The sequence below is a fragment of the Calonectris borealis genome, chromosome 1 (assembly GCF_964195595.1).
Source record: "Calonectris borealis chromosome 1, bCalBor7.hap1.2, whole genome shotgun sequence".
Classification (NCBI taxonomy): domain Eukaryota; kingdom Metazoa; phylum Chordata; class Aves; order Procellariiformes; family Procellariidae; genus Calonectris; species Calonectris borealis.
The window spans coordinates 15145205-15170445 of record NC_134312.1 but is presented as its reverse complement, the minus strand read 5'-3'; the positions used below and the strand labels follow the sequence as shown (position 1 = coordinate 15170445).

Here is a 25241-nt window from a genome sequence, read left to right as displayed (position 1 = left end):
GGTTCTCCATCTGCAAGTGAAGAAAAACAATCTAGACTGTTTTTCTGCGATAACCTTAGGAAAGTGAGAAGTAGCGATTGCCAGTACAGTCGGTAAGGATGGATGATTGCCTTGGGCTTTTGTGCCATATGTTGAGTGTGCTGTATCTTATTTGTTATCTCCGTATAATAATTGAAATGCTGATTTCTGTTGAGGTAAATGTCAACATTGAGTAAAAAAGATCATGGTCATTCAAAATCGGAGTTTCTGTCAAGAAACTAGTTTTTATAAATTAATACTTTCAAAGGGAAAGTAGGTAAGTAAATATGATTAATCTGTATTTGTAGCATCATAGAAGTAATAGCCAAATTTAGGTTGAAAGGGATCTCTAGTAGTCTACCTCCTGCTTGAACCAGGGTTAACGTCAAGGTTAGATGAGGTTACTCAGAGCCTCATCCAGTTGATGTGTATGTATCCGTCAGGATGGCATTTCCACAGCCTTTCTGAGCAGCCTGTCCCGTGCTCAGCCAATCTCACTGAAGAATTTTTTTCCTCATCCGGTTGGAATTTCCCATCTTGCTGCTCATGTATGTTCTTAGTTGTCCTTTCATTCAGGAGAGTGTATCCTGGTGTTCTCTGTTACTGCTTTTCAGGCAGTGGAGCGTAGCAATTAAATCCCTCCCTCTCCTTCCCTTCTCCAATCTGAACAAACACAGCCCCACCAGCCTCTCCTCCTGCATCCTCTGCTCAGCCCCAGAGGTCCTCCCTGGTCTTTCTCCAGTTTGGCAGGATCTCTCTCATACTGGTGGCCCCGAACTGGTCACAGCTCTGCAGATGCAGACATGAGTGCTGAGGAGAGGGGAAGTCACTTCCCACCAAGGGCTGGTAACACGCTTGTTCTGTACAGCCCAATCCTGCATTACCATGAGAGTGCACTGCTGACCTGTGTTCAACTTGCTGTCCATCAGGGTCTCCACCTCCTGATTTTATCACAGAGTGTCAGCAACTTATGAATTGGAGACTGGGTGGTTTTATGTACTTAACGGTTGGGTACAAAGCGTCGATAAGCACTGAAAAGTGCTCAGGAGGTCCAAAGCAGCAGTGCATCGCCAAAACTGTAGTTCTGGGTACCAGCAGCAGAGAGCTCTTCTTTTGGTGGCACTGACTCAGTAACGGGACTGCACGTGCTTTCTGGTCCACACCTTTGGACATGAGCTTAAAGAGCATGATAGAATCCAGAGGTGTCATCGTCCTTTTTATGGCTATTTACCTGCTTATTAATGCGTTTTTAATGCTGATTCTTTTACTTAATGGTAAAAACCTTGGTCAAGGATTTATTCTTCTTTAAGTGAGGCCCAATTAATTTTATTTATCTTGTGCTACGTAGCCAGTCCATCCTACAGGTATCTAGGAACCTATTACCAGGTTGCTACAGATAAACCTGTGAGACGTTGTCCTGCATGAATGCTAAGAAGTATTATTACAGATATTTATTGCAGTACCCAAAAGGCAAGGCTGTCTCTGGGCTGCCCCTCTGTGCATCTGAGACAGAAGTTTCTTCGTTCTCGATGCAGAGTCCTTTAAGGAGAGTCAGGAAATCAAATGTCTGAGACACTGCGGCTTCAGCCCATGCTGGGCATGGAGTCAAAGCTACACAAAAAGGCAAAAAGGAACAGCAGCATCATTTTGAAAAGCTTTAGTTTCTCTTTGGCAAAAGGATGGTATAAATATCCCAAATCTATGAGAGCTTGCAGCTCTTCCTATATACAAACAGATCTAAAATTCAGTGTATCGCAGTGGTGTGCTTACTTCTTGTGCTTCTCTATGAACAGTTTTTACAGTTTTTCCAATTTAATCTTTTTAGTCCCACGCAGACATATTGAGCTATTAATACTTCATTTTTTGGGACAGAAGCTGTATTCTTTTAGAGTCTACCTTTGTGGCTAAATTCAACTACATTTCCGCTGCTCTCTGGGAATATGTGTTAAATAGCAATGAATTTCTTAATGTCCTCAGAAATCAGCCCCATCAGCATGTGTTCTCCTAGGAAAGCTGGTCTGGCTCTTCCAGTGAACATATTCCCATGAGATACAGAGGGGACACTTGGGGCTTCTCAGTCTCATTTCAAAAGAATAACAATATTCTCCATGTTGTGTTTAGAGATCCCTACCAGTGATCTCTTCTGGCTACTCTAAAAATTTCTTCAGTTTAAATACCTGGTAATTTATGAAGTCCTTCAGTGTTTTTTTTAAGCTGTAAAATGAAAACTCTCGATCTTGAGCTAAGAGTAGAATAAGTAGATAGATAAGAAGAATATCACTATTGGTGATAGTGACTTTAGAAATTAAAGGCCTGTTCGTAGGATCAACAGAAATGTCAACAAGGGGCATTCTTGCTTTCTTGGCTGCTGTGTGTGATTGCAATGAATTATTTTGGCTATAGCCCACTTGGATGACACTGCAGTTCACAGCTTGAAAAAGCCAAGTGCCCATAAATAGGCTAAATTTATAGGTGATTTAACAACTCCAGATTATGAATTGGAACAGAAAAGCGTGTATTTTCAGGAGACAAATATTTTCTAGTAAATGTTCTGATGAAGTGAAATCCCCTCCTAGAGCTGTGCCAGGGAGTTCTACCTGATTTTTGGCATGATTCTCTGGATCAGATGCTTTCCATGGTCTTGGAGATGGAAAATAGTTTGATGTTTAAACCACCTGGAAAGAATTAGATTCCTGTGGCTGCTTGGGTATTTGGTGATCCAGAGCGGAAACAGAATACTTTAACAAATTAGGCTAGATGAATCCATGTTTGTACACAAGTGTGGGCTCTATAGTTATTTCAGCGCTTTTGCGGCTTTTAATATGCATTACACCCATGAAGAGAAACTCGGTTTTGTCCTGACCTAACATAGGGTTAGCATCCCATCGGAGCATTGCAATGGCCTGAAGGGATCGGCCATCACGGTGTCTGCTCTGGATTCCTTCATCAATGTCAGTCTCGATATTTTACCCCATGATTGCAGTATTTACTTTGATGACTTCTGATTCAAGAAAAATACCTTTTTAAAAACTGTCCTAGATTTAGAGTCATCAAGGAAGCTTACCCTGTTTGCTAATTTCAAGTGATTAATTATAGTTCTAAATGGATTTTATTTCTGATTCAGACTTTATTATTTCAGTCCCCGACATGCAATCCCTGACAGATAACTAGCCGTTAGATACAAGTGTAGCTCTTTATTATATATTTAGAAATACCTCGCTCTTCGCTTCATTAACGTACACGTATTTAACATGATTACAGACAACACATTAGTATGTTAAAACATGTTTAACGTCAGCTTACACTGATGCCCCCTTCACACCCCCATGCAGCCGATCTCTTCAGAATCGCTTCCTCCGCAGCCAGATGCTGTTTGCTGCCTCCCGCCACTGGGGACCGGTGCTGACCTTTGCAAACCTTTGCAACACGACCGAAATACTCCCTGGTTAGCCGGTGGAGCACCCCAGGGGTTGCTGGCTGGGAGCAGTTCCACACTCCTTGTCCATCTCCTTTGTTTCATCGTGGTTGAGCAGGCAGAAACGCCTGGGGTTCGGGCGTGCTGCCCCTTGCCAAACCTCCAGCCTCTCGTACTGGTGCGGTGTGCTCGGGGCTCAACGTGGGGCTCTCTCCAGAGCCTGGGTTCATGCTGTCGTTGCACTGCAGGAATGATGGTCCCCAGGTAAGTGGCCTCTCCTCAGTCTCAGATCCAGTTGTAGGCCTTGAGCTTTGGATGTTAATTCCTGCTTGGTTCTGAGATAGTTGTGATGTTTTGCTGACATCTTAAGATTAAAAACATTATTTCTGAAATACCCATGAATATGTCTGTTATGTTATAGGCTTTTGAGCTAGCGACTGGAGATTATTTGTTTGAACCACACTCTGGTGAAGACTATTCCAGGGATGAAGGTATGTCTCTTTTGAGATACTCTGTGAGTTTCTATATATTTTCACACTTCTCTTCTTAAATTTCCAGTGAGCTTACAGTGGGGTTAAGTTTTGTATTGGAGTGAACTGTTCATACACATTGTTTTCAGAATATAAATACGATTTTTTTCTTTTTAGTTTTAAGTTCCATCACTAGCAATGGGTGGGCAAAAACTCCCTTCTGCAGATACTCATCTACTTAACAACTGCCTGAAGGAATTAAACTGCCCTTCTTGTAAGATTGCATATGTGTGGAAACCTGATTGAGAATAACAACATTTTAGTTTAGAAAAGAAATGACAAATTTGAACTTTATCGTATTTTCTCTTTATAAGAGTGACACTGGAATAATGTTTACATTTGTATTTTAATTTGAATTAGGCAATTACTAATTTTTTTTAAAATCAGAATTAACTCCTGCTTCCATCTGTATACCTGTCCATTTTCATGCTTGTTTGCTTGTAAATGCTCTTTGCAGTGGTAATGTGGGCATCATTCATTGTTCCTAAATGCTACTAATGATGCCAGAGCTCTGCTGATCCTGGAAACCTCTGCATGGATTTGCTGCAAACATTGTTGATTTGAAACTATTTCTGATTTTTTACTAATTCCAGTTTCTTTCCTCTTCTTTTTTATCCCATCCTTTCCCTGCCCCTTCCACTCCCGTATCCTTTTTTTCTCTCCCTCATAGACCACATAGCACACATCATAGAGCTGCTAGGCAATATCCCAAGGCACTTTGCTCTATCTGGAAAATATTCTCGGGAATTCTTCAATCGCAGAGGTAGTACCTCTTCTTTTTGAAAGGTGCCGTGATGCAGACAGAAGTGGAATTGCTGTTGCTGGTTGTAGCATGTCCCACTGAGGAGCATTTCCTGAAATCACACAAGAAAAATTTCTTTTTGAAAAACAAAATACACAGGAATCTGTGACAAAATAGTTTTTTTTAAGCTAAACGTTCTGAAAAATAACTATTGGTACATTTTAAATTACATAGCAAAACTTGTTTGTAGCAGCTCATACGCAAATGTTGTTTTGAGAAGGAAGTTTTGCTGAAAGCATCTTTCCAAATTAGCCACTGAGCAGTGTGCACGTGTCTTTTTTACCAGGATCAATCTATTTCTGTCTGTACCGGGCCAGTGTTAGTGTGTGCATGCAATGTACTGATTAAACTGTTGTATGTTTCTGTTTTGCTGGCAATGTTCTCCAATGCAGACCACATAGCATTGATCATTGAACTGCTGGGAAAAATCCCTCGAAAATACGCTATGTTGGGGAAATATTCCAAGGAGTTTTTCACCAAAAAAGGTAACGGTATTTATGCAACACTAATTTAAAGCATAATACTATCCAAAAGGAGAATATGTTCATTTATGGGTACTGAAGAAATATATCCGTTTAAATGGAGAGCTCTTACTAAAGAAGAATTTTGGTGTAAACTTGACTTTCTGAGGAAAGCCGCAATTGGCAGTATTCATTTCAATATTTCATTTAAAATTCATTTTGGGATGTACTCAACAAAGTGTGGATGTTAACAAATGTCTGTGTGAATCTGTTGTCCAGTGTTCATGTAAATGTAAGGAATCAAGTGATGCGTAGCTTGTAACATGATGGAAAATCATCTTGTCAACTACTTTTTATCATATATAGTGGTCCAGCAGATGCTCCTGATAAGGAATAACCGAGGTGGGAAGGAACACGTGGGTGATACCCAGCTGCCTGCAGTCAGTCCTCACACTCTCGTAACCTCCCTGAAAAGGGAGCATGCAGAAAAGGTGGCTCTGTGACAGGGCGATGGAGAAAGCTGCTCTGCTGTGCACCATGGTGTCTCACTTCAAAGGCTCCGATTTACCGTAATGCCTGAGTGCCACAGCCGTAGGCGATGGCTTAGCTGTGTTTGGCATTGTACAGAAGTGCAACCTCTCTGAAGTTAAAACCCTTGTCAATTGCTACAAGAAAGTAATTAATCTGAGCAAACGCACTGGGCCTTACGGTTCTTTTATCTTTTTGTACTTTGTCTTTGCTCAGGCTGCTCTTTAAGACAGGTTTGTGACACATGAGGGAATGTGGTGATGCTTCAAGTGTCTTTTGTCCCGTTCCCTCTGTGTATGAGACGGCACTAGGTTGTATTGAGGGACAGGGTATGTCAGGAGCATCCCATTATGTGGTGGGAGAACATCTGGGGCGGTTGACCGCAGCTGGCGAGCGCGCTTTCCTGCTGAACAGTGCTGCGGCTTCCCTCTTGCCCGTGACTCCACGTGCCTGAGCACACAGCTTGCCGGCAGGGCCAGCGCCGGCCAGCTGACCAGCTGCATGGGGCACGTGGGGTGCCGGGGGGGCCGAGGCGGCGGCGCTGTGCTGTAAGAGGTCGGGGTCACGAGGCAGGAGACAATCCAGTGATTCTTCCTCCCCTTGCATGAGAGTCCACCTGTTCTGTGCGTGGATATTTCTGGTATGGCAGGGACCTCTGCGTGCCATCATTGCTTTAAGGAGGATGTAATGGCGTTAAACACAGTGCGAAGAAGGGTGACAGTGATGATCGAGCAGATAGAGCAACTGCTGTATGGGGAAGTCTAAAATGCCTGGGGCTTTTTAGTGTGGAGGGGAAAAGGAGGTGCTGGAGGAATAATAAAGGTTTACAAAATGGGAAGGCAGTGGATAAGCTGAAAACAGAGCTGTTGCTCATCAGCACCCACCGTGTGAGAGCTGGGGGACACCCAGTGAAACTTGCAGGGGGTGGCTTTAAAACAAGGGCTTTCCTACGCAGCAGGCAGCGAGCTTCAGGAGCCTGCTGCCATGGGGGTTGTAGAGAGAGGCTGTATCGGCAGGCTCAAGAACAATCTCACGTTAACTGAGATGAACAAACTCGAGGCTGACAGGTCTGTAAATGTACAAAGCAGTAAAAGGGCTGGGCAGGAGGTACCCTCCAGCACCCCCCGACAGGGATTGCAGCTGCTGGAGTGAGGGCAGGGCCTGCAGAAGGGCCCCCCGGCCCTCCCTCCCCACCCCTTCCTTTGGCCACGGTCAGAGGCAGGTGCTGCAGTAGGAGGACCCCCCAGCCTGGCCCCCCTTAAAGCCTATCTCACGTTCTTAATTTTCACTTTACACCAGACAGGTTGGCATTTGCTAATGTTGTCGTAGAACCTTAAAATGACCTAACAGTTACACAATAACCACAGTGTTTGTGGTGCACAGAAGAGGGCAGTTTGTAAAATTCCCATGAAGCGGAGAGTTTCACGTGCTTCCATGAGCATCTTCCGCTGCAAAGCGTCACTGTTGTCCTCTAGGGCCTGAACTTCAGTAACATTCCTCAGAGACACCATCTGCTGTGAGATCGGAGGCCATGTAGTACAGGCCTGAGGCTCTTCCGAAAATTTCACGCTGTGATGTAAAGGTGGGCTTAGAAATCTTAACTGTAGGCTCTTATTTTGAAAACATCAGCCTTGGGTGAAAATCAAGAAATCACGATTTGGGTGTTACTGCTGTCCATAAGGAAGTTCAACCTCAGAGAGAAGCTTTAAACATTTGAACTGTTCCACTGAATGTCACAGGCACAAAAGGAAAGGTGTTACCAGCTAACGAGTTTGCAAGATCGAGTCCCTTCTTCTCAGTAATTGCCTGAAGCAGTTTGTGATTTTCAAATCGGAGAGTGCATTTAAAAAAGGAAAAGCATTTGTAAGTTACTTCTTAGTCACTATAACACAAATGCTCACACACTTTTTATAGGGTCTCATCGTGATTGAACCGAGTAGTAACTCCAATAAGTCCTTTTCTCCAGTGCCTCCGTGGAAGCAATTTTGTCTGTAAAAATGATTAACATGTTTTGGCACTAAAACTTAAAACCCTTTTGTTTTTTTCTAGACGGTGGTTCCTTTTATTTTTCTTCTGGTATTTGCTAGCTCTGTTTCCTTGTGAGCTAAACCTGTGTGAGGTGCTGGCTAGGTACTGGCTTTGCCCATTGGAAGTTGTAACAAGGAAAAGCACAGCTGCTTATTTAACATCCTGGAAGGGAAGGAGAGGGCTCTCCTCTACCTCCCTTGTGTCCATCTACTGCACCGTGGGGCCTCACCAGCAGTTCTTGCACTAGTTCTCAGGAGCATGTCCTCAAAATACATAGTAGCAGATTATATCCCACTGCTGCTTCCCCAGTCCTTCATGCCATCCGTTCCTTACTGTTCAATAATCCATCCTCCTCTTGCCTGGTGACACATCTTAAATTTGTCTTTGACAAATTTTATAGACTAGCTCTGGGTTTTGGTATTACGGTCAGCAGAGAAAGCTTTATATCTTCCCCCTCACATTCAGAAATTTCTTTAGTAATTTCCTTCTGACTTAACATTTCATTTTTCAGAAGGTCTGTTGCTGCCTTCGCTTTGGCCATAGGGGTTTTACAGTTCTGACAACTCCGTTGTCCTCTCCGGATATTTCCTGTGTGCTTCACTATCAAAAGTCTAAATAAAAAGCTCCTGTTAGGAAGTTTTGACTTGCTATTACATTTTTAGCATTTCTTTGAAAATCCATTGCAAGGCCCTGAATACTGATGGTGTCAGACTGGTGGGCCTGTGCTTCTAATTTCTCCCTTAAATATAGGTACTGTCTTGCTGTCTCCAACTACATGGTTCAAACCTCATGAACTAGATGAAAATACGTGTTGCCAGACACCTCCATTTCCTGTGCTGCTCTCCAGCGCTTTAGGATGGAAATGAGATGGACCCACCACAGTAAAATAAATTCTTTGAGTTTTTCTTCCACCTCAGTTGTGTTAATTGCCTTTTACGTACCCGATTTTGATTCCGTGGTCAGCATCATGATCTTTATTGAAAACTGAGGCACTAGTTTAGTTCTTGGCCCACACACAGATAATTTTTATTGTATCCCATCTTCTTTAAAAACTTTTACAATCTTCATGGAATTTCTTGTGGAAAACTTCATCCCGTAGTGCTAAAATAGTTTGTTCCTTAGCAGAAAAACACTACAGAATGTCGCGCTGCCCAGCGTGTGCTGGTCTTGGCTTGCGTATTTCAAGTTCAGCCTCCACTTTACAAAATAAGGACTATTCAAACAGTATGAACTTGCCTCCCACAGTGACCCCAGGAGCCTCATCTTGCAATCTTACCTGAGGGAGGAAAGATGCCTGAAACTACATAATGTGAATACAAAGGTGAAGACAGTGCTTCATGGAAACACACACACTCCCCCAAAGTTAGTCTAGTTTGGTAAATGATTATGGCAGCCCTTGCAATGAATGCTGTAATCTGGAGAAGCTATGGACACAGCCTGATTATTTTTTTAGCCATTTTTTGCTTGTAGTTGATAACAAGTCACTATATTCTATCGCTTTTTGGCAATACTTGAGTTTATGCATTCATATTAGAAAGTTTAGTACCTGTTCTTGTTGGTAGTCACCAATACACACTTTTGGAAACCTTCAAAAGGGTAAGATTTTCAGCACTTAAATTTCATAGTTGCAGAAAGATTTTAAAGGGCTGAGAGTGAGCCTGGAAATGAATACAGTTCTCCGAGACGTGCTGTCCTTTCTGTACATTCATACCGTGGGACAGTGCGGGCCCAAAGCAGAGCCTTTTTTTGTTTGACTCACGGGTACTGATGCGACACACTTGTACTGTAAATGTACAGACATAAACCGGCAGGATACGCCCTCTGCTTTCATTCCTCTCTATCTCAGCACCCTTCCTACCCTCTGAGATGGAAGGAGGACAGTGGGCCAGCTGTGGGCAGCACATCTTGACTTTCTGTTACCAGCAGGTCTCTTCTCCTTCTCTTGCCAGTGATCGATTGTTTGCACACTTGCTCTTTTGGGGTCTTTATGATAGCAACCGGAGAGCTGCTATTTCAAGTATTGCACCCTGCCTAGAACCTTCTGCTATGGCCTGAGCTAGCAGAAGCATGTCCTGCTGGGCCTGTGGTGGTTTTAATCTGCTCTGCATTCAGGTGCTCAGACTCTCAGGGGCAGTCTGAAGACACGGGTTTCTTCTCCTGCCCTGGAACTTCTGTAGCCACAGGGATGTACAGAAACTCAGACCTGCGAGCTGACATCTGATGGCATTTTATGGGCATTAGATTACAGTCAGGGACAAGCAGTCAAGTTCCCAAACCACTTTGCTTAAAAGTTGTATGGCCTGGGTGCCCCCATACCGTATGTTGTAGGGTGCTTGTCAAGCTATGGGTGAGCCGTGTTCAGCTTCCAGTATTGGCTGAGAACCCATCACCCTCCTCAGCAGTTCATGGGACATCACAGAATCACCACAGGGGTCTCTGAAGTGCTTTTTGTAGCATCACATGGAGACTGTCTGGCTCAGATACATGCCTGGGAAGAAGGGAGATGGCAGTGGAGGGGTGGGGAGCAGCCAGAAGAGTCTTTCTTCCCCATCACGCCAGGTGATCTGTGGATAGACCTGGATAATAGTGCTGGTTTGAATGGCAGAAGGGTTCTCGCCTCCTTTGTTTTGGTCTGAAACACATTGCCAGGTTGGCTGTATGCCCCCTCTTCGATGGAACTCAAATCCTGCAGCTGCTGCCACCGCTTGTGTTGGTGGGTTGAAGGAGACGTAGGCAGCAGCAGGTGCTTCCTTCTGAGGAAGGATTCAGACCAAGGCTCTTGGGTGTGCTTGCCTGGGAGTTGGAGAAGAATCTCTGGGTGCCAAACCTCTGTGCTTGGCTGGGTTTGGAACGAATCGCTGCTCTGCTGCATTATCAGCAAATGCCACGTAATAAGGCAGTGACCTGTGTTGCTGAGACCTCCGTCTCAGGGTTGGAGCGGTTTTTGTAAGATTTGGGTTCGTTGACTATCTAAGAAGGAAAGGCCTGCGGTGTTCTTTGCCCGTGGTGTGAGCAAGCGTGTGAACGAGTGCCTTTGTGTGCGGGAGACAGAATGAAGACAGCAGGAAGAATCAGAAATGATGCATACAGCAGAGTCCAGGTGTATCGTACAGTTCGCTGGAGGAATGATTTCTTGGTTTTGACATCGGACAGACTCGTCTCCTTTGAGGACCTCAAGCAAGCTTGCAGTGTGCTGCCCTTCGTAAATAATGATTCTCAGCCTGGTCAAGATGCTGTGAATGCAAAATGGGAGAAAAATGAAACAGGGATTAGTCGCTAACAGGGATAACAAGGTATTTTTCTAATGCCAGTAATATTTCTTTTTGCAGGAGAACTCCGACACATTACCAAGCTGAAACCTTGGAGTCTTTTTGATGTGCTTGTGGAGAAGTATGGTTGGCCTCATGAAGATGCTGCACAGTTTACAGATTTCCTGATCCCCATGCTAGAAATGGTCCCAGAAAAACGTGCTTCAGCTGGAGAATGCCTTAGGCATCCGTGGCTGAATTCTTAGCAGAATCTCCCAGCTGTAAAAAAAGCCAGCAACCACTTTCCAATGCATCGGACCTAAATGGTGACTGTCACAAATTCTTTAGCAGGATCACACGTGAGCTGGCTTCAATCCTCAGACCTTTATTTTGCTTGAGGTACTGTTTGACATTTTGCTTTTTGTGCACTGTGTTCTTGGGGAAGGGTAGTCTTTTTGTCTTCAGCTAGTAGTTTACTCACCCACTTTCTTCAGAAAACACTTAACGTGTCTTTAAGCATTGTTTCTTGTGTTGTGTGGCATTCAGATGTCAGATTTTTGAACAAAGGAAACTTCCCCCCATGTGTTTTGGCAAGTTTTGTAACTATTTATGAAAAAAAAAAAAAATATTTTAGCTGATGCATATTATATAATTTACGAGCGTAAGAAATTTATCAAGTCAGAACTGAGTTACGGCGAGGAATTGTACAATTTTATCTTCTGGCAAAGGGACGTCATTCTTGTATTATAGTGTATGTAAATGCACCCTGTAAATGTTTATTTCCATTTAAATATGGGACTGGGGACTCAACTTCAAAGTAAAGTGACTAAGTTTTAGAGAGCTTTATAGCAAACCAATTGCATGTAGTGGACTTTAAACTGCTTTAAGGAATTGTGTAAACTTTCTATTCTGTAGCAGTTCCCGTTCATTGGATTTTAAACAAAGTGGCTCTGGTTTACAGGATTTCATTCCCTAAACGGCACTTTAAAGGAAGGCTAGACTTCTTTCTAATAAAGTATGCATTATCATTTAGCACTCCCTTTTAGAACTTTTGCCTATTTTAAGTGCTTTTAAGAAAAGAAAAATAGCAATTTCCCTTACAATGTGATAGTGAAGACATGGTACCATATGGTGTTGCCTTTTTATAAGCACTGTAAGTTGTACTATACCTTAAGGAAAAAAAAAATTAAAAGTCGAGCATGAGAACCACTCTTTGTGTAGAATTGCTGATCTTTTATAATAAAAGTGCGTGCTTGGAATCAGTTAAGGAAGGATATAGCTGCAAATATTTACAGTGCAGTGGGTAAAATAATCTAAGAAGCAAGATCATGCTCATTCCATTCATAGCTTTACATGTTTCTAAAACAAATTGCACTAGCTTTATTTTTTCCCATAACTAGACATATGATTACCCATTATAAGTTGCACGCAACAATTACATGTTTCCTAGGAAAAAAAAAGCTGCATAGGCTGAAGCTTATAGGCAATACAGGTTTTAGAATGTACAGTACGGAGGTGTGTTTTGGCCTCTTTTAGGAGTCAGTGGGATGAATGTAAGCTTACTTCTGATCTTCATGTAACTACGGTGCCACTTTTTCTTGACTTTGTCCATATGAAGTTTATTCACACGCCTTTGCAATAACTAGATTGTGAGAAGATAGCCCCATGCTGTAACAATAACCAGTTGTTTGAGGTGCTTGCAGTTGTCTAATTAAAGTGTTTTGTTTTTTCAGACAGTGTGCTGGTCATTGGAATCTTTGCTAGCCATGACTCCAACCGTTTGTTTGGTAGAGGTCCCTGTCACTGGGGGGGAGCGTGGGGGGTGTTTTAGCGTGGCCAAAGTGAAAAGCAGCTTGCTGTGTTAATGCATACAATACGTCACCTGGTGTCAATCCGAGCATCCTGAAGGGTGATGTGGCGCGAGGGGCTGTGTGTAAGTGGCTGCTAGATGAAAGGTGACAAAACCGAAAGAGAGTATTTCATACAAGGTGTTTAACTATTATAAACAAGCAAAGATTACCCCGACCCCCATACGCCGGCACAGCCACTCATCCAAAAAGAAACTGCAAAGCTTTCACAGAGCGCGACACGTGCTTGGGTCAGGATGAACTCGTCCACCTGCTGAGGCCCTGCCAGCAGCTGGGTTTCAGGCCTGGGTGCTGTCAGCCTCCACTCCCCAGGCGCTTCACAATGGAACCGCTTTTAACAGCTGCAAGGACGACACTGTGAGAAGGACGATGCCACAATGGACTCCAGAGCTAGAGGTAAAAGTTACGTTTGGCTTCACACCTGGACTAGCTGCTGGTAGTGCCTAGCTGCTGCAACTAATTAGAAGTTTGTTCCTGAGTACAGAGAAAATACTAGCATGTGAATGAAGTGCCGGTTCAAACGCAAGCCAAGCAGCCTCTCAGCGCCAGCGCACCTCTGCCCCCACAACACAACTTGTGGAACCTTGCGTAGTACCAGTCCTGTTCTGCAACCCCGCCTGTCCGCTCCTTATGCTGCGCCAAGACCTCGCCACCTACCGTGTGTATGAAATGTTCTTATATTTGACATCTCAAATCTGAGATGTCATTTGATCATTTGACGTAATGATCTACTTGGAAGAGGGTCAGGGCCACCAGATTTGAACCATGGGCTATAGAGGGTGATGCAGATGATGTCATAACCGCTGTCTGAGCAGCAGACTAGGGTAGGTGAGGGTTGGTGTTCCTGCTGTTGTTGGTGGCCCAATCCTGTTCTGCAGGCTACTGCAAAACAGTGTATTCCATACCGTGTGTGCTTTGTGTAGCCAGCAGTTGTTCAGGAAAGTGTTTCTAGTGTACTATTCTTGCTAATAAAATTTTTCAGTAATTACAGGCAAATTACAATTTAAAGTAGCCCAATTTTTTTTCTACATATTAAAAAGAATGACCACCTTTTTTTTTCAGTGAGCGGGAACAGCCGCTTCCCATCCTGTCCCATTTCAGGTTTTCTTCTGTGGTTCTGAGGGCGAGCCTCTGAGCACAGTCCTGTGACGTGAGCACAGAGCAGTCACTGCTGAGATGTAAGGGCATTGTCATGCACCAGTTACAGAGTAACTCTGGACCCGGTAAGTGCAACAGCACCATCTTAGCTGCTGCTCTTCAAGAATAAACGACTTGACTTTAAAAAAAAATACTGCCTTATAGTGCATAACATTCCATATCCCCTTTTAGCACCACTCAGCTCTGCTTTGCTGAGGGATGCTGCAGGGTGGGGTGGGCAGTGATGAGAAGGCTGCATTGCAAATACCGCTTAGCTTATTTTTAAACTTTATGGAATATCTGACAAGGTCTCAGTCCCCACATACTGTACTTGCAGGAGGGCCTGAAGATCCACTACAGCAGGAAAACGGGAATGTACTGCAGTGTGCGCGTGGTACTGCGCTCTGTCACAGTAACGCGTCCGACAGGGCTCCAGTGCACCACGGTACAGACATACAAATACTCGTAACACATTGCTACCCACTGGTTAACCCGTCAGTGGTAACCTGACACAGGACCCCACTGTGCTTGGAACAATTTTCCTCACCTCTAGACTCAGCAGGTGAAATAAACCCCCCTCCTGCAGCCCGTGCCACATCTGTCTGTGCTGCAGCAGTAAAGCCACAGCTGGACACTGCAGGGAAGGGAAGAGCCTCACAGTGACAGGAGGGGTGTCTGTTTGACATACATACAGCCACCTCCCTGAAGACATACCACCCTTTCAGGACAAGCAGTTAAAACTGACATAGTTGTGATTTATTAACATGAATTAAAATGCCCAACCAGTGCTGCAATGTGACAGTATATTAAAAAAAATTAAAGATCATATACTGTACTACTTTCACAAAGATCACACTTTTTTTTTTTTGCAAAAAAAAAAGACTTATTATATACAATACTATATCAAATGAAAGAAGCTTTAAGCAATTTTACAAGCAAAAGAAATACAGTATTTACAGCACTCGTCAGAGACATTAGAAACAGTCTATACATTAAATTACATTTTCTGCAAATAACTGATGAAACAAAAAGCCATGTCCACACCAAAACTATAAAAATTTGTATTGCATTGTTTTCTATCTATGCACACAAAGAACTGTTGACAGAAGAAAATGGGGAGGAAAAAAAAATTGTTAGTGCCATCACTTAGCCTGTGTACTTATTTAATTACATATGTATAAAAGTAATATAGAAAACATTCACTAAATGAATTTAACTGCAACAATAAAATTTTAAAGATTATGCAGCATCAAACCTACTGCCAGAAAAAACAGCTGGAATGTTCACTTACAAAATAAAAAGAAATACCTAATACTGGCTTAACAGCACGTTTTCAGGAATTTTAAAAAGCAAAAAATGGAAAGAATACAATGAAAGAGCACTGGTGTCCGCTTTTATACAAAGTATCATGTACAAGCTTTAAAAAGTACCTTGAATAGGTACATACGAAATATACACAGTTTATATTACAGAACATTTTAAAAATGTTTAGAATTAGAGGGATCCGTTTTAATGCCACCCTGAACCATGGTAATTGTTCTGAAAAGTGGGCGGCACCTGTGCTCTGTGGATGGGGATCTGTCCTGGCACCGGCGACGCCTGCTGCGGCCCCTGCACTCCGTGGGGAAGGGTTACAGAGCCGGGGTGAGGGCAGAACCCCGAAGCAGTAGGCGTGGCAATACTGTTTGGTCCTTGAGGTGGGATGTGAGGACCCTGACCAGGGAGCGGGCAATGAGGTCCTGTTCCAGCAGGCTGATGTTGAGGTCCAGGTCCTAACGTTGTGTGATGTGGGGCTTGTGAGGAATAGGAGGACACACTCGTGTGAGCATTTGAAGGGAAGTGGGGGGGTCCTTGATGAGACGGGTGGTGCAACCCTTGTGCCGATACGGGGTGATGCCCCGAGCCTATAACGTTGGAGGGGGGGGGTGGAGGGGGGGGAGGTGCAGAGTTGACAACATGCTGGTGTTGTGCTTGCAAACCTTGGTGTCCAGTTGGAGGATGGGGAGGTTGGTGATGGGGGAGAGGACCTGGTGGCGGAGGCGGTGGTGGCAAATGGTGACCAGCAGCCTGAGAATGAATGTGCGACCCAGGCGCTACTGCCACGGCATGAACTGGACCAACAACGTGTGCTACAGAGTGCTGCTGATGAGTACTTTGCTGCTGTACAAGGTGAGGTCCTGGAGCAGGTGGTGGCGGAGGAGGAGGTGGAGCAGCAGACGCCGACGCCTGGTGATGAATACTGGGGTTCTGAGACGGCAAGAAATGCCCTGCAGTTACGTGGTGTCCCGGCACCGTTTGCTGACCCGCAGTGCCAGGAAGTGCTTGGTTTGGTCCAGATGAAAACACAGTCTGTTGGGGTATGCTGCCCTTCAGCTGAGTGTAACTCTGAAAGTTTCCAGAGGGCTGCTGGTTTTGATAGTAAGTAGAAGAAGGGGGTGGAGGGGGCGGGGGAGGTGGTGCACTGCTGTTCAAATTTTGTTGGTTAAACTGGCTGTAAGAAGCTGAAGATTGTCCTGAAGTTGTCTGAGTGAAGAGGGGTCCACTAGCCTGCTGCTGATTACTAGGCTGAAGGGCTGGTGCTGCCGGATAGAAGTTTCGGTGCGTTTCCCTCTGGGGCGTTCCAACTTGAGGTGACTGTGGATGATGAGGTCTGTATGGAGATCCCAACTGCTGTGAGTGAGGCTTTGGTGAAAGGTAACCATGCTGCACGGGCGCGTGAGGGGTAGAGGACTTCGGAGGATTTTCTACATGAGGCGAAGGGGGGCAATGCAGCTTCAAAGGTGCGGAAGGCAACTTCTGTGAATGTGAAAGTTGCTCAGCAGAACTGCGCAGAAGTGATTGAGATGGATGATTTTTTGAAAGTGCTTGGACGCTGTTTGTCAGCTGTTTTTGTTGCAGCTCGGATTTTGGATGATTCGCGCATTCAGCCTCAGGTGCATTAGCTGCAGTTTCCCAGTGCGAATCTGGTTTTGTGGGTGTTTTCCCAAGTGACTGCGTTGAAACTACAGGACTCGGTGAAGAGGGCTAGAATGGAAAGAAAGTAAGTCAGTGCCAAACAGTCAAAATAATCAACTACGTATGCGTTAGAACGGAAAGAATATTGTCCTCTGCCCCGATGGTGAAAAAAAGTGTTGAGGCATAGGATATATATTTGGTGTAAGAAAAACAGCAACAGCAGAAAGCTTAAACTTAGCAAGATGCTATTTTTAGCAAGTATATATCAATCATTCTTGAGAGTCAAAGACTAGCAAGTGTATTTTAAAGTAGTAACAGAAATATGACCCATCAGGTCAAAGTCAGAATCTGTTATTTGTTAAAATTTTAGACGGAGTCTGAAAGAATTAACTCCAGACAAGACCATTTACAAAAATTAAGCCATTTTTAGAGTGACTTAACATTTTAAAATTGGCATAGTGCAAGCAAACAGACTAAACATTACAACCTGAATTACTTCATTTAATACTGTATAGGCAGCTACTCAACATCTTTCTCTGTATCAGTGGCTCTACTGACAAACAGTGCCAGACCCTGACATGGCAAGAGCAAACTCCTGTTAATGTGAGAAGTACGTCAATCACGTTACTATGTCAGTTCTTCAGCGTTCACCCTGCAGAACTGTGGTGATACTGAATCCACTGATACAATCTCTTCTGTGTCTACAGAATGCAAGATCATACATAAATAGGTCTAGCTGCTGAAAGAACAGAACATAAACCAACTTTCTAGCATGCATGGACTACCACAGATATTCTTACAAACATTTACCAATGTTAAATTATTGCACAAATAGGTTACATACATACATGTTCATCTGAGAAGAAAATCATGAGATTAACTTTTTTTTTTAAGATAAATCAGAGATGTATGTAAGTATTCACATCCATATTATACAACATACACACACGCAAACCCATATGCACCTGCATACACTATGCATTACCTTGCTTGCTTTTGACGGGCTCTTACAAGTCTTTTGTGACATATCTGGGGACGGACATTCAGAAGTAGGCTCTAGATTTTCAGGATCGGGTTCTACAGACATAAAGCAGAGATAAATATAAAAGCAGGAAAATCAAGTCTTTTGCAAAGATTGCTAAGCACTTAATATTTGACTTTAAAAGAGCTATTAAAGTTGTTGTAAGAGACTACTCAATATGTCAAGTGTCATACAAGGTCATCTGCTTACTGACCTTCCATAAATTCAGTGAAAGAAGGGGCCTTAAGCTGCAACTGGGAAATGAGATTTGAATGAGATGAAGGTGGAGACTGAACATGAGACGGTGAGCATGGGCTACAGGGTGATTCTCCCCCTACAGATGAAGCAGACCCAAACATAGTATTAGAATGATTACGGACTACCATGGGGGAACTGGTTAGATTTATCTACCTTCGAATGATGAATCAACTCACCACTGTCCTTGTCTTTCCTATGATCACTGAGAAGTAAAGCTCGCTGATAACTTCGTTCTCTCACTTGTTCCACAGAGGTTGATGCAGTCCTGGAAGGGAGAAGCACATTTTAAATTTAAGAGAATGTACTCCCAAGAACCAAATTTAGGACAATGTATATGCAAATACTGGGTCAGAGAAAGTTTACTGTGTTGACTGCATGCAAGAGCCAAATAACTGGTTGTACACAAGGAACGTGATTTGTTAAGTATTTTGTATCTATTTTCTCCCACTTTAAATATACCGATTTACTGCAACCGTGTTACATTACAAGAACTAACAATTCCTCTTAATATGGAAACATCATCTGTAGATCTGTGTTTGGTTGTTTTATTTTTTTCCTTTTTCTAAACAGTTTAAAAGTCAAAAACTACACTTCAAAAAATAAAGGTACTGCTTCATGTTCTCCATTTGTAGAAGATTTGTCTTCCTCCAAAGCTGGAAATAGTCTCTTTCTTTTTTTTTTTTTTTAAGAATTTGCACTTTAATAGTGGATCCATAGTTGTAAATACTTCACAACCACAAATATATCTCTGTTTAAGCTTCTACTTTTAACTTGCCAGATAGTGGGTATGAAATGACAGTCATATCTTCTCTCTTACAATCAATTGGATCTGACAATCACAACCTGATCAAGAAGAACATAAATGACAGCACTCTACAAAACTCAATTTTTCTTTCAGGCAAGAACATACTGCATTACTCTACAATACTGTTGTACTAAAACAAATTTTGGTGCTGTCTGCAGGATTACTGCAAAAACTTATTAATAAATTCTCCCGTTTAGCCTGTTTTCCACATTCTTTGCTTACAATATAATACACTGGTTTCTGCACAGTGAATTAGAGCCCGTTTTTAGTGAAACTTTGAGGACTGCACTTACGTTCTCCTTTCAATTGGCTCTACAAAATCCTTCTATTCCTCAGCCCACGTTCATCCCCAACACTGTTAGGCCTTCACTACAGCATAACAAACACCTGCAGGGTTTATTTTGTGCTAGTAACATTCTGGACACAGCACCACCACAGTTGACCATCTATCTTAAGGCTACCAAAAACATCGTGGAAAATGTTGTGTAGACTGACGTCATTCTATCTGATCCCCCTTCACACTGTATCTCTCCCCAGGACTTTTGGTTGTTGGAGTATCTGGCATGGCATCCAGCAGAGCATATGGTCTGCACACAGGGGAACCATTTAATGATCATAAACAACGATGCAAGTATCACCACATGCTCTCTACCTGAGCAGAAGGAACCATTAGGCAGACTGCATGCAGCCCTGCACATTGCACTTAAGCAACAGCAAACACCACAAACACATTCCAGCCAGATCACTGAAAAACAGACTTCCTAAAGTCTTCTAGACGCTTTTGCTAAGCAATACAGATTATTCTTCTGTTCCACCCTTCCTCCCTACAGTACTTTTGGAAAAGTTTTGAGATTTAAGATGAAAAATACTCTCCTCAGCCCACAGACAAAGCGGTGGAGCTACAAGGACACGAGTGCAGAGCCAAGGCCATGCTGAGAATCAGACTCAAATCTCACAGCTGTTACAGCATCCTCTCCATCCTACTGCCGCTCCCTCCTCCACACGCCTTAGCAAGCGCACACAGCCCGACTTGTGCAATGGTGGAAGGCGCACGCCTACTCACTGATGCCATTTTCTACAGATTAACAACTGTACTTTACCTACGCAATTTTATAATCTACAGAACTAGGCAACTTGTCTTGCTCAAACCAATACCTGTTTTGCTCTTAGAAAATAAAAAAGCAAAGCAGAATGAAAATAAGTTAACCAGTATCTTATGGGTAATTTTTCATACATTCTAATCTTTATGAGGTACCTGCTGTATTTCTGAGGAAAGAGATAAGACAACTCTTCACTAATCTGAAAGAAGGGCCTCCAATCAGTAATCTGCAACTGCACCCTTATCAACGAAAACCAGATTTCAAATAGAAAAGACAGAACTAAGTAATTCTTCTGCTCTTTAGTCCTTTAGTTTTGTAGCTTACCACTGAACTTCTGGTTCATTCTTCTCACTGGAAGAAGATTCCTTAATTGCACAGTTGTTGCCAACGTCTTCTGGAGCTGCATTATAAACAGTAGTTGGCAGTGGTAAAGGTAGGCTTGCAGCGTTATCAGTTTGCTCCCCATTTTCACCACTGTTGTTATACCCATCATTAGCACCATTGTTACTATTTATATTTCCTCCACCAGCAGCATGAGGAGATACAGTAACCAGGGGGAAGTTTTCTGTTTTTGAGCCACTTTTTCTAGCTTCTCGTTGTCTCTTACGGTATTCTAATAAGGATACCTATTGAGAAAACAAAAAAAAACCAAAACAAACATTAGAAGGGAAGTTTACTTGTTTCCTTTCTGACACTTTTGATTAAATGTATTCTTTCAGTGAGACATAACATTTACTTAGTTCTAAAAGAAAATAGGGATAGATTAATTGAAGATATTTCACCACATCTGCAGTGAATTTAGAGAGAACTGACCAACTAATCACTGTAAGGATGATGTAAAGAAAAGCTTCTGCCAAGAGAAGGAAGTACGCATTTTACCTCAGGGCAGAAGCAGAAGACGATGCAGGTCAGGAAAAGATTTGCTGAACTCATACTGTTGGTTTAAGCTACAAGGCACTTTACAGTTTTACTGTAGCATTAGTAAAAGTACACTGATACAGTAAAGCTAATTTTAAGAGATGTCACATCCTGCTCTCAAGTCTCACTCCCCCATAAGGAAAACCCACCATGCTTCTGCTTCACTCTACTGCATAAATCAAAGGATTCTCTAAGCTCTTCATACATTTTTCTTAACATACAGAATTCACAACTAAAACTTTCGTTCTTTTCCCAGTTTATTTTGAATTTGTGCCTTCACTGCGCTCTAAAAGATACAGATTAAGAACATATTTTAATGCTAAATTCCAAGTAAAGCTTATTACCAAAACGATGACACATGAAGGGAGAAGTGGTTTCTACTTTATGTATATAAATATATCACTACACAGAAGCTTCTATAGAATAGAAAACAGTTTAAATGTTAGTAAGTTACCTTCAGTGAGAAAAATAAATTTTCAAATGTTTTCACTATGTAACTTCAGGATTTGAAGTAGAAAGCTGAAATACTGACCTTCAGACCTACTTTATTCAGTAAGGAAATTAGTTTGGTGGAAATGACATTTAATGTCTTCATATCTTTTCTTTCAGTTATCAGCAACCTACTCTGAACCATGTTAACATTCAAAACAAGAAACTAAAGTGCAATAATGAAAAAAAAAAAAAAAATCACGTTTAACTGGCTTAGTCCTCAATAAAAGCAGACATCCATTTCTACCAAATGGTAGAGAGAGAAACCAAAGCAGCCTGCTTTGTTTGCAGTCCTAGGTTTTTTTCGTTTGTTTTTTAAACAGTTCTATCCATTAAAGACTCATCTGTATGTCAGGGTAAGAACAGTTAAAAAAATTTATTTTTCATAAAATAAAGTTTAGGTTAAGAACTGATCTTGCTTTGAAACAATCTGTATTATTTCCACACCACATGACTGGGATCCCTTGAAGAATACTGCCTTTAAGAAAAGCTTAAGTGTTAAGAATGGATGAAATCTATGCAGTGTGGCCACTACATACAGGACCATATTGAAATGGGATGAACTTGTACAGTGGTGAGAGAAAGTAGAGGAGCAAATGCCCATAGAAATGTTGAAACATGGAGAAACCTCCGTTAACAACTGCGTAAGGACATTCACATCTTATGTGATCCTAGGGAAAGGCTTCTATTATTCTCCAACAAAATCGCTGTATTCTCACCTGCTCCTTAGGGGAGATGTCCCCTCCCCTTTTTACACTGTAAAAGGTTGCCTTTTTTGTGTGTCCTTGGAAAGCCTAAATCCTGTTCTTTCAGGGGTACAACTAGAATTTTCTCTGGTTATTTCCTCAAACTGAGACTTTTAGACAGGAATCCTGGGGGTGGGAAGCAGGTGTCTCAGGGGGAAGCCACACCTTTTTTCATTTAGGGATTAGTGTAGCATAAGCCCTCAGCAGTTAACAACCTGGGAGAATCCTTGTCAGCAAGAGAAAGGTGGGAGAGTTACTGAAGCACTAAGTATTGCTAGGATTTAAAAAGAAATTAATTTAACTTTCAAAGAAGAGTGTGAAACTACAGATATTTTGGCTTCTTTTATGATTTTTTGGCTTTGCCAAAACAGCAGGGCTACAGCAACACGCATGGGATCTATAAAAATTCCCCAGGTCAGGACCAGGTAAGCACAGAGCTCCTACTGTCTTGCTTCAGTTATGTCTCAGTTTGAAGCAAAGTAAACAAAAATCCAGTTCTGATGGAGAACTTCTGAAGGAAAAATCATGAGTGCTCCCTAGTAGGATGCCCCCGCAGCACAGGGGAGCAGGCATGTACAAGGGGGTGCAATGGGACCAAAAAACCAGAATCCCATTGTGCAGACATGTACACACAGAGAATATGCTCCCACCCCCCGATCATTACTTCCATAAAGAAAATAAATCACATCTTTCAAACAAGAAAGATTACTACAGTCTATTACAAGACAGAACTGGCAAGCTGCTGCATTGGAGACTACTGCCTTCCATGTTTGTCATCCTTTCTGCAAGGAGCAAAGGGAGTCTAACCTGACAGTAATGTACAGTCAAAGACAGTTATACAGGGTAACTTCCAGTTCTGGTTCGAGTTGCTCATGACCACATGACCACACAATTTACCTACAAGAATTTGTTTCATGAGAGTAGCAAGTTTAGGTTGTGCTTATTTTTCCAAACACACTATTTTATAAAAAAAGAAATTAAGCCAAGAAAAAGATTTCTTGAAACTAAGGATTTCTGTGTAGTTCTAACAGTGAAACCAAGATACCTTAAGTATATAAAAACTGGAATTTTAAAGCCTCAGTATCATACATCTGTGAGTGCAATTTCTTGCAGTAATTCCTAACAAGTGTTTACAGTATATGTTTTCTATGATGCCAGTATATATTCTGTATAGTAGAATATTGTAATGCTTTGTGGCATAAGCAATCATTTTCAAACCTGAAAAGCAATTACTTATTGAGCAATTCATTTAAGACTCATACGAAATAAAAGTGAATTTGTATCTATTACTTGGAAAAAATAAATTACTAATGGATGTATGCAGCTTTACTCTTTGCTCTTCATTATTTCCCCCTGAATAATGTCTACTACATTGTAGTATCTAAAGATGAGCCACCAGTTGTTTTTTATTATATCATGGTTCTTTCTGTTATAGAAATATCATCAGCAGACTATGTAAGACAGACCAAATGATTCTTAAAATTACAACCTTTTTCTTTTGTGGAGGATTCTGGGGTGTGCAATTTCCATCCATCAAGTTGTCATTATTGACAGTCCTTCCAAAGCCAGATGCAATTCCATCTTCTGAAGTACAAAAAACAGATGCTTCCATGAACATGCCTCTAGCATCGTCTTGAATCAGGCACTTTGACTCGCTTATTCTGAATCCACCTCCTACCTCCAACTGATGTGAAGGGGTCAAGTCCCTCAAATTAGAATTCATTGAGAAATTTACACCTGTCCTGTCGGGACTTTTTACCCAGGAAGAATAAATTGTGCCCCGTCCACAATGAGCAGTTTCTAATTGGCTGTTTGAATCAGTCCTATCATGTGTGGGGGCTTCCAGGTTTTTATGCAGTGCACTTTGCTCAATTACTTCGAGTCCCAGCTGGAGGTCTGACACAGATTCCATTTCTCCAGTGCACTGCCGTGTGACATCAGTCCTATTCCTTGGACTGGAATATCCAATAGTCTTTATTTCTTGCAGGCCCATTTCTGTCAGATTGGAATTTCTGAAAGAATTCAGTGCTAGAATCGATGCTCTGTCATATCCCTGCGTGAAGAAAAAACATGTCAACTATTTTTCCGTACTGCAACAAAACTGCAACTATTCTGATGTTCAGTTGTACCTTTAAGGAGGATTAAAGGCCCTCCAGTACCATGAATTTATCTATTTTTAAAAGATAGTTCTACAGCCAGACACTTATTTGTACTATTGCCAGGTAACAGCATTTTAATAAGATGCACATTAACCAAAGCCAGAATAAACTTTAAATGCCAGGTTTTATTTATGACTGGCAGAGGAAGGGGAGGAGCTTCAACAGGAGCGAGTCCCTGGCCAGGAAGTTACAAAGCACTTGCTTCAATTCAACATAAAAGGGATCCTCAGTGTCAAAACATTTATTTCAAGAAGGAGAAAAAAAAGGACGGAAAAAAAATAAAGGGAGAAAAAGAAAAAGAAAAAGCTTTCCCGAGACACTTTAGAATTTTAAGACAATATTAAAACCAGTATTCTGTAGAGGGGAACAAAAAGTGTTCTTAAGTCATAGAAACTAACTTTTGTACTTCTTAAAATTGTATTAACCATGAAAAGCCCAGCACATATCCATGGCTGGAAGTACCTTTTATAAATCAACATGTTTTAAGGTTTTCATGAATCCTTTTAAAATTATTTGTATTACAAAGCAAAAGTTCCTAAGTAAAACCCCTCTTTTTGAGTCAGATAAACATTAAAATATTCAATTACAGTAGTTTAGAAGTAATTGTTGAATTCAGTTGACAGCTATGACTGTATGAAAGATTTTGTGTATTTCAACATTTGTTAAGATTTTTGACCTAAAAAAACACCAAACCCAACCAACCATTATGTGCTTAACTCCCAGGGGAGAGTATTTGGATCATTCATTTACATGAC

General features: G+C 42.1%; 2 protein-coding genes across 14 annotated transcripts in view; one reads left to right on the top strand and one right to left on the bottom strand.

Moving 5' to 3' along the window:
• The window catches only part of SRPK2 (SRSF protein kinase 2), a 150923-nt gene extending 138161 nt beyond the window's left edge, over positions 1-12762 (top strand). For 2 of the 5 annotated variants that reach the window (XM_075145422.1, XM_075145428.1), the window contains 4 exons: positions 3855-3924; positions 4634-4726; positions 5158-5250; positions 11112-12762. In XM_075145422.1, the coding sequence (XP_075001523.1) occupies positions 3855-3924; positions 4634-4726; positions 5158-5250; positions 11112-11296 (441 nt within the window). In that variant the 3' untranslated portion in view covers positions 11297-12762. The remainder of the gene's footprint in view (positions 1-3854; positions 3925-4633; positions 4727-5157; positions 5251-11111) is intronic. The other 3 variants (XM_075145432.1, XM_075145442.1, XM_075145453.1) reach the window with 2 other exon arrangements.
• A 2007-nt stretch (positions 12763-14769) lies between these two features.
• KMT2E (lysine methyltransferase 2E (inactive)) overlaps positions 14770-25241 on the bottom strand; it is a 63819-nt gene continuing 53347 nt past the window's right edge. For 8 of the 9 annotated variants that reach the window (XM_075145341.1, XM_075145383.1, XM_075145365.1 and 5 more), the window contains 6 exons: positions 23817-24380; positions 20499-20800; positions 18446-18534; positions 18226-18345; positions 17976-18067; positions 14770-17059 (listed from right to left, as the gene is read on the bottom strand). In XM_075145341.1, the coding sequence (XP_075001442.1) occupies positions 15545-17059; positions 17976-18067; positions 18226-18345; positions 18446-18534; positions 20499-20800; positions 23817-24380 (2682 nt within the window). In that variant the 3' untranslated portion in view covers positions 14770-15544. The remainder of the gene's footprint in view (positions 17060-17975; positions 18068-18225; positions 18346-18445; positions 18535-20498; positions 20801-23816; positions 24381-25241) is intronic. The other variant, XM_075145392.1, reaches the window with a different exon arrangement.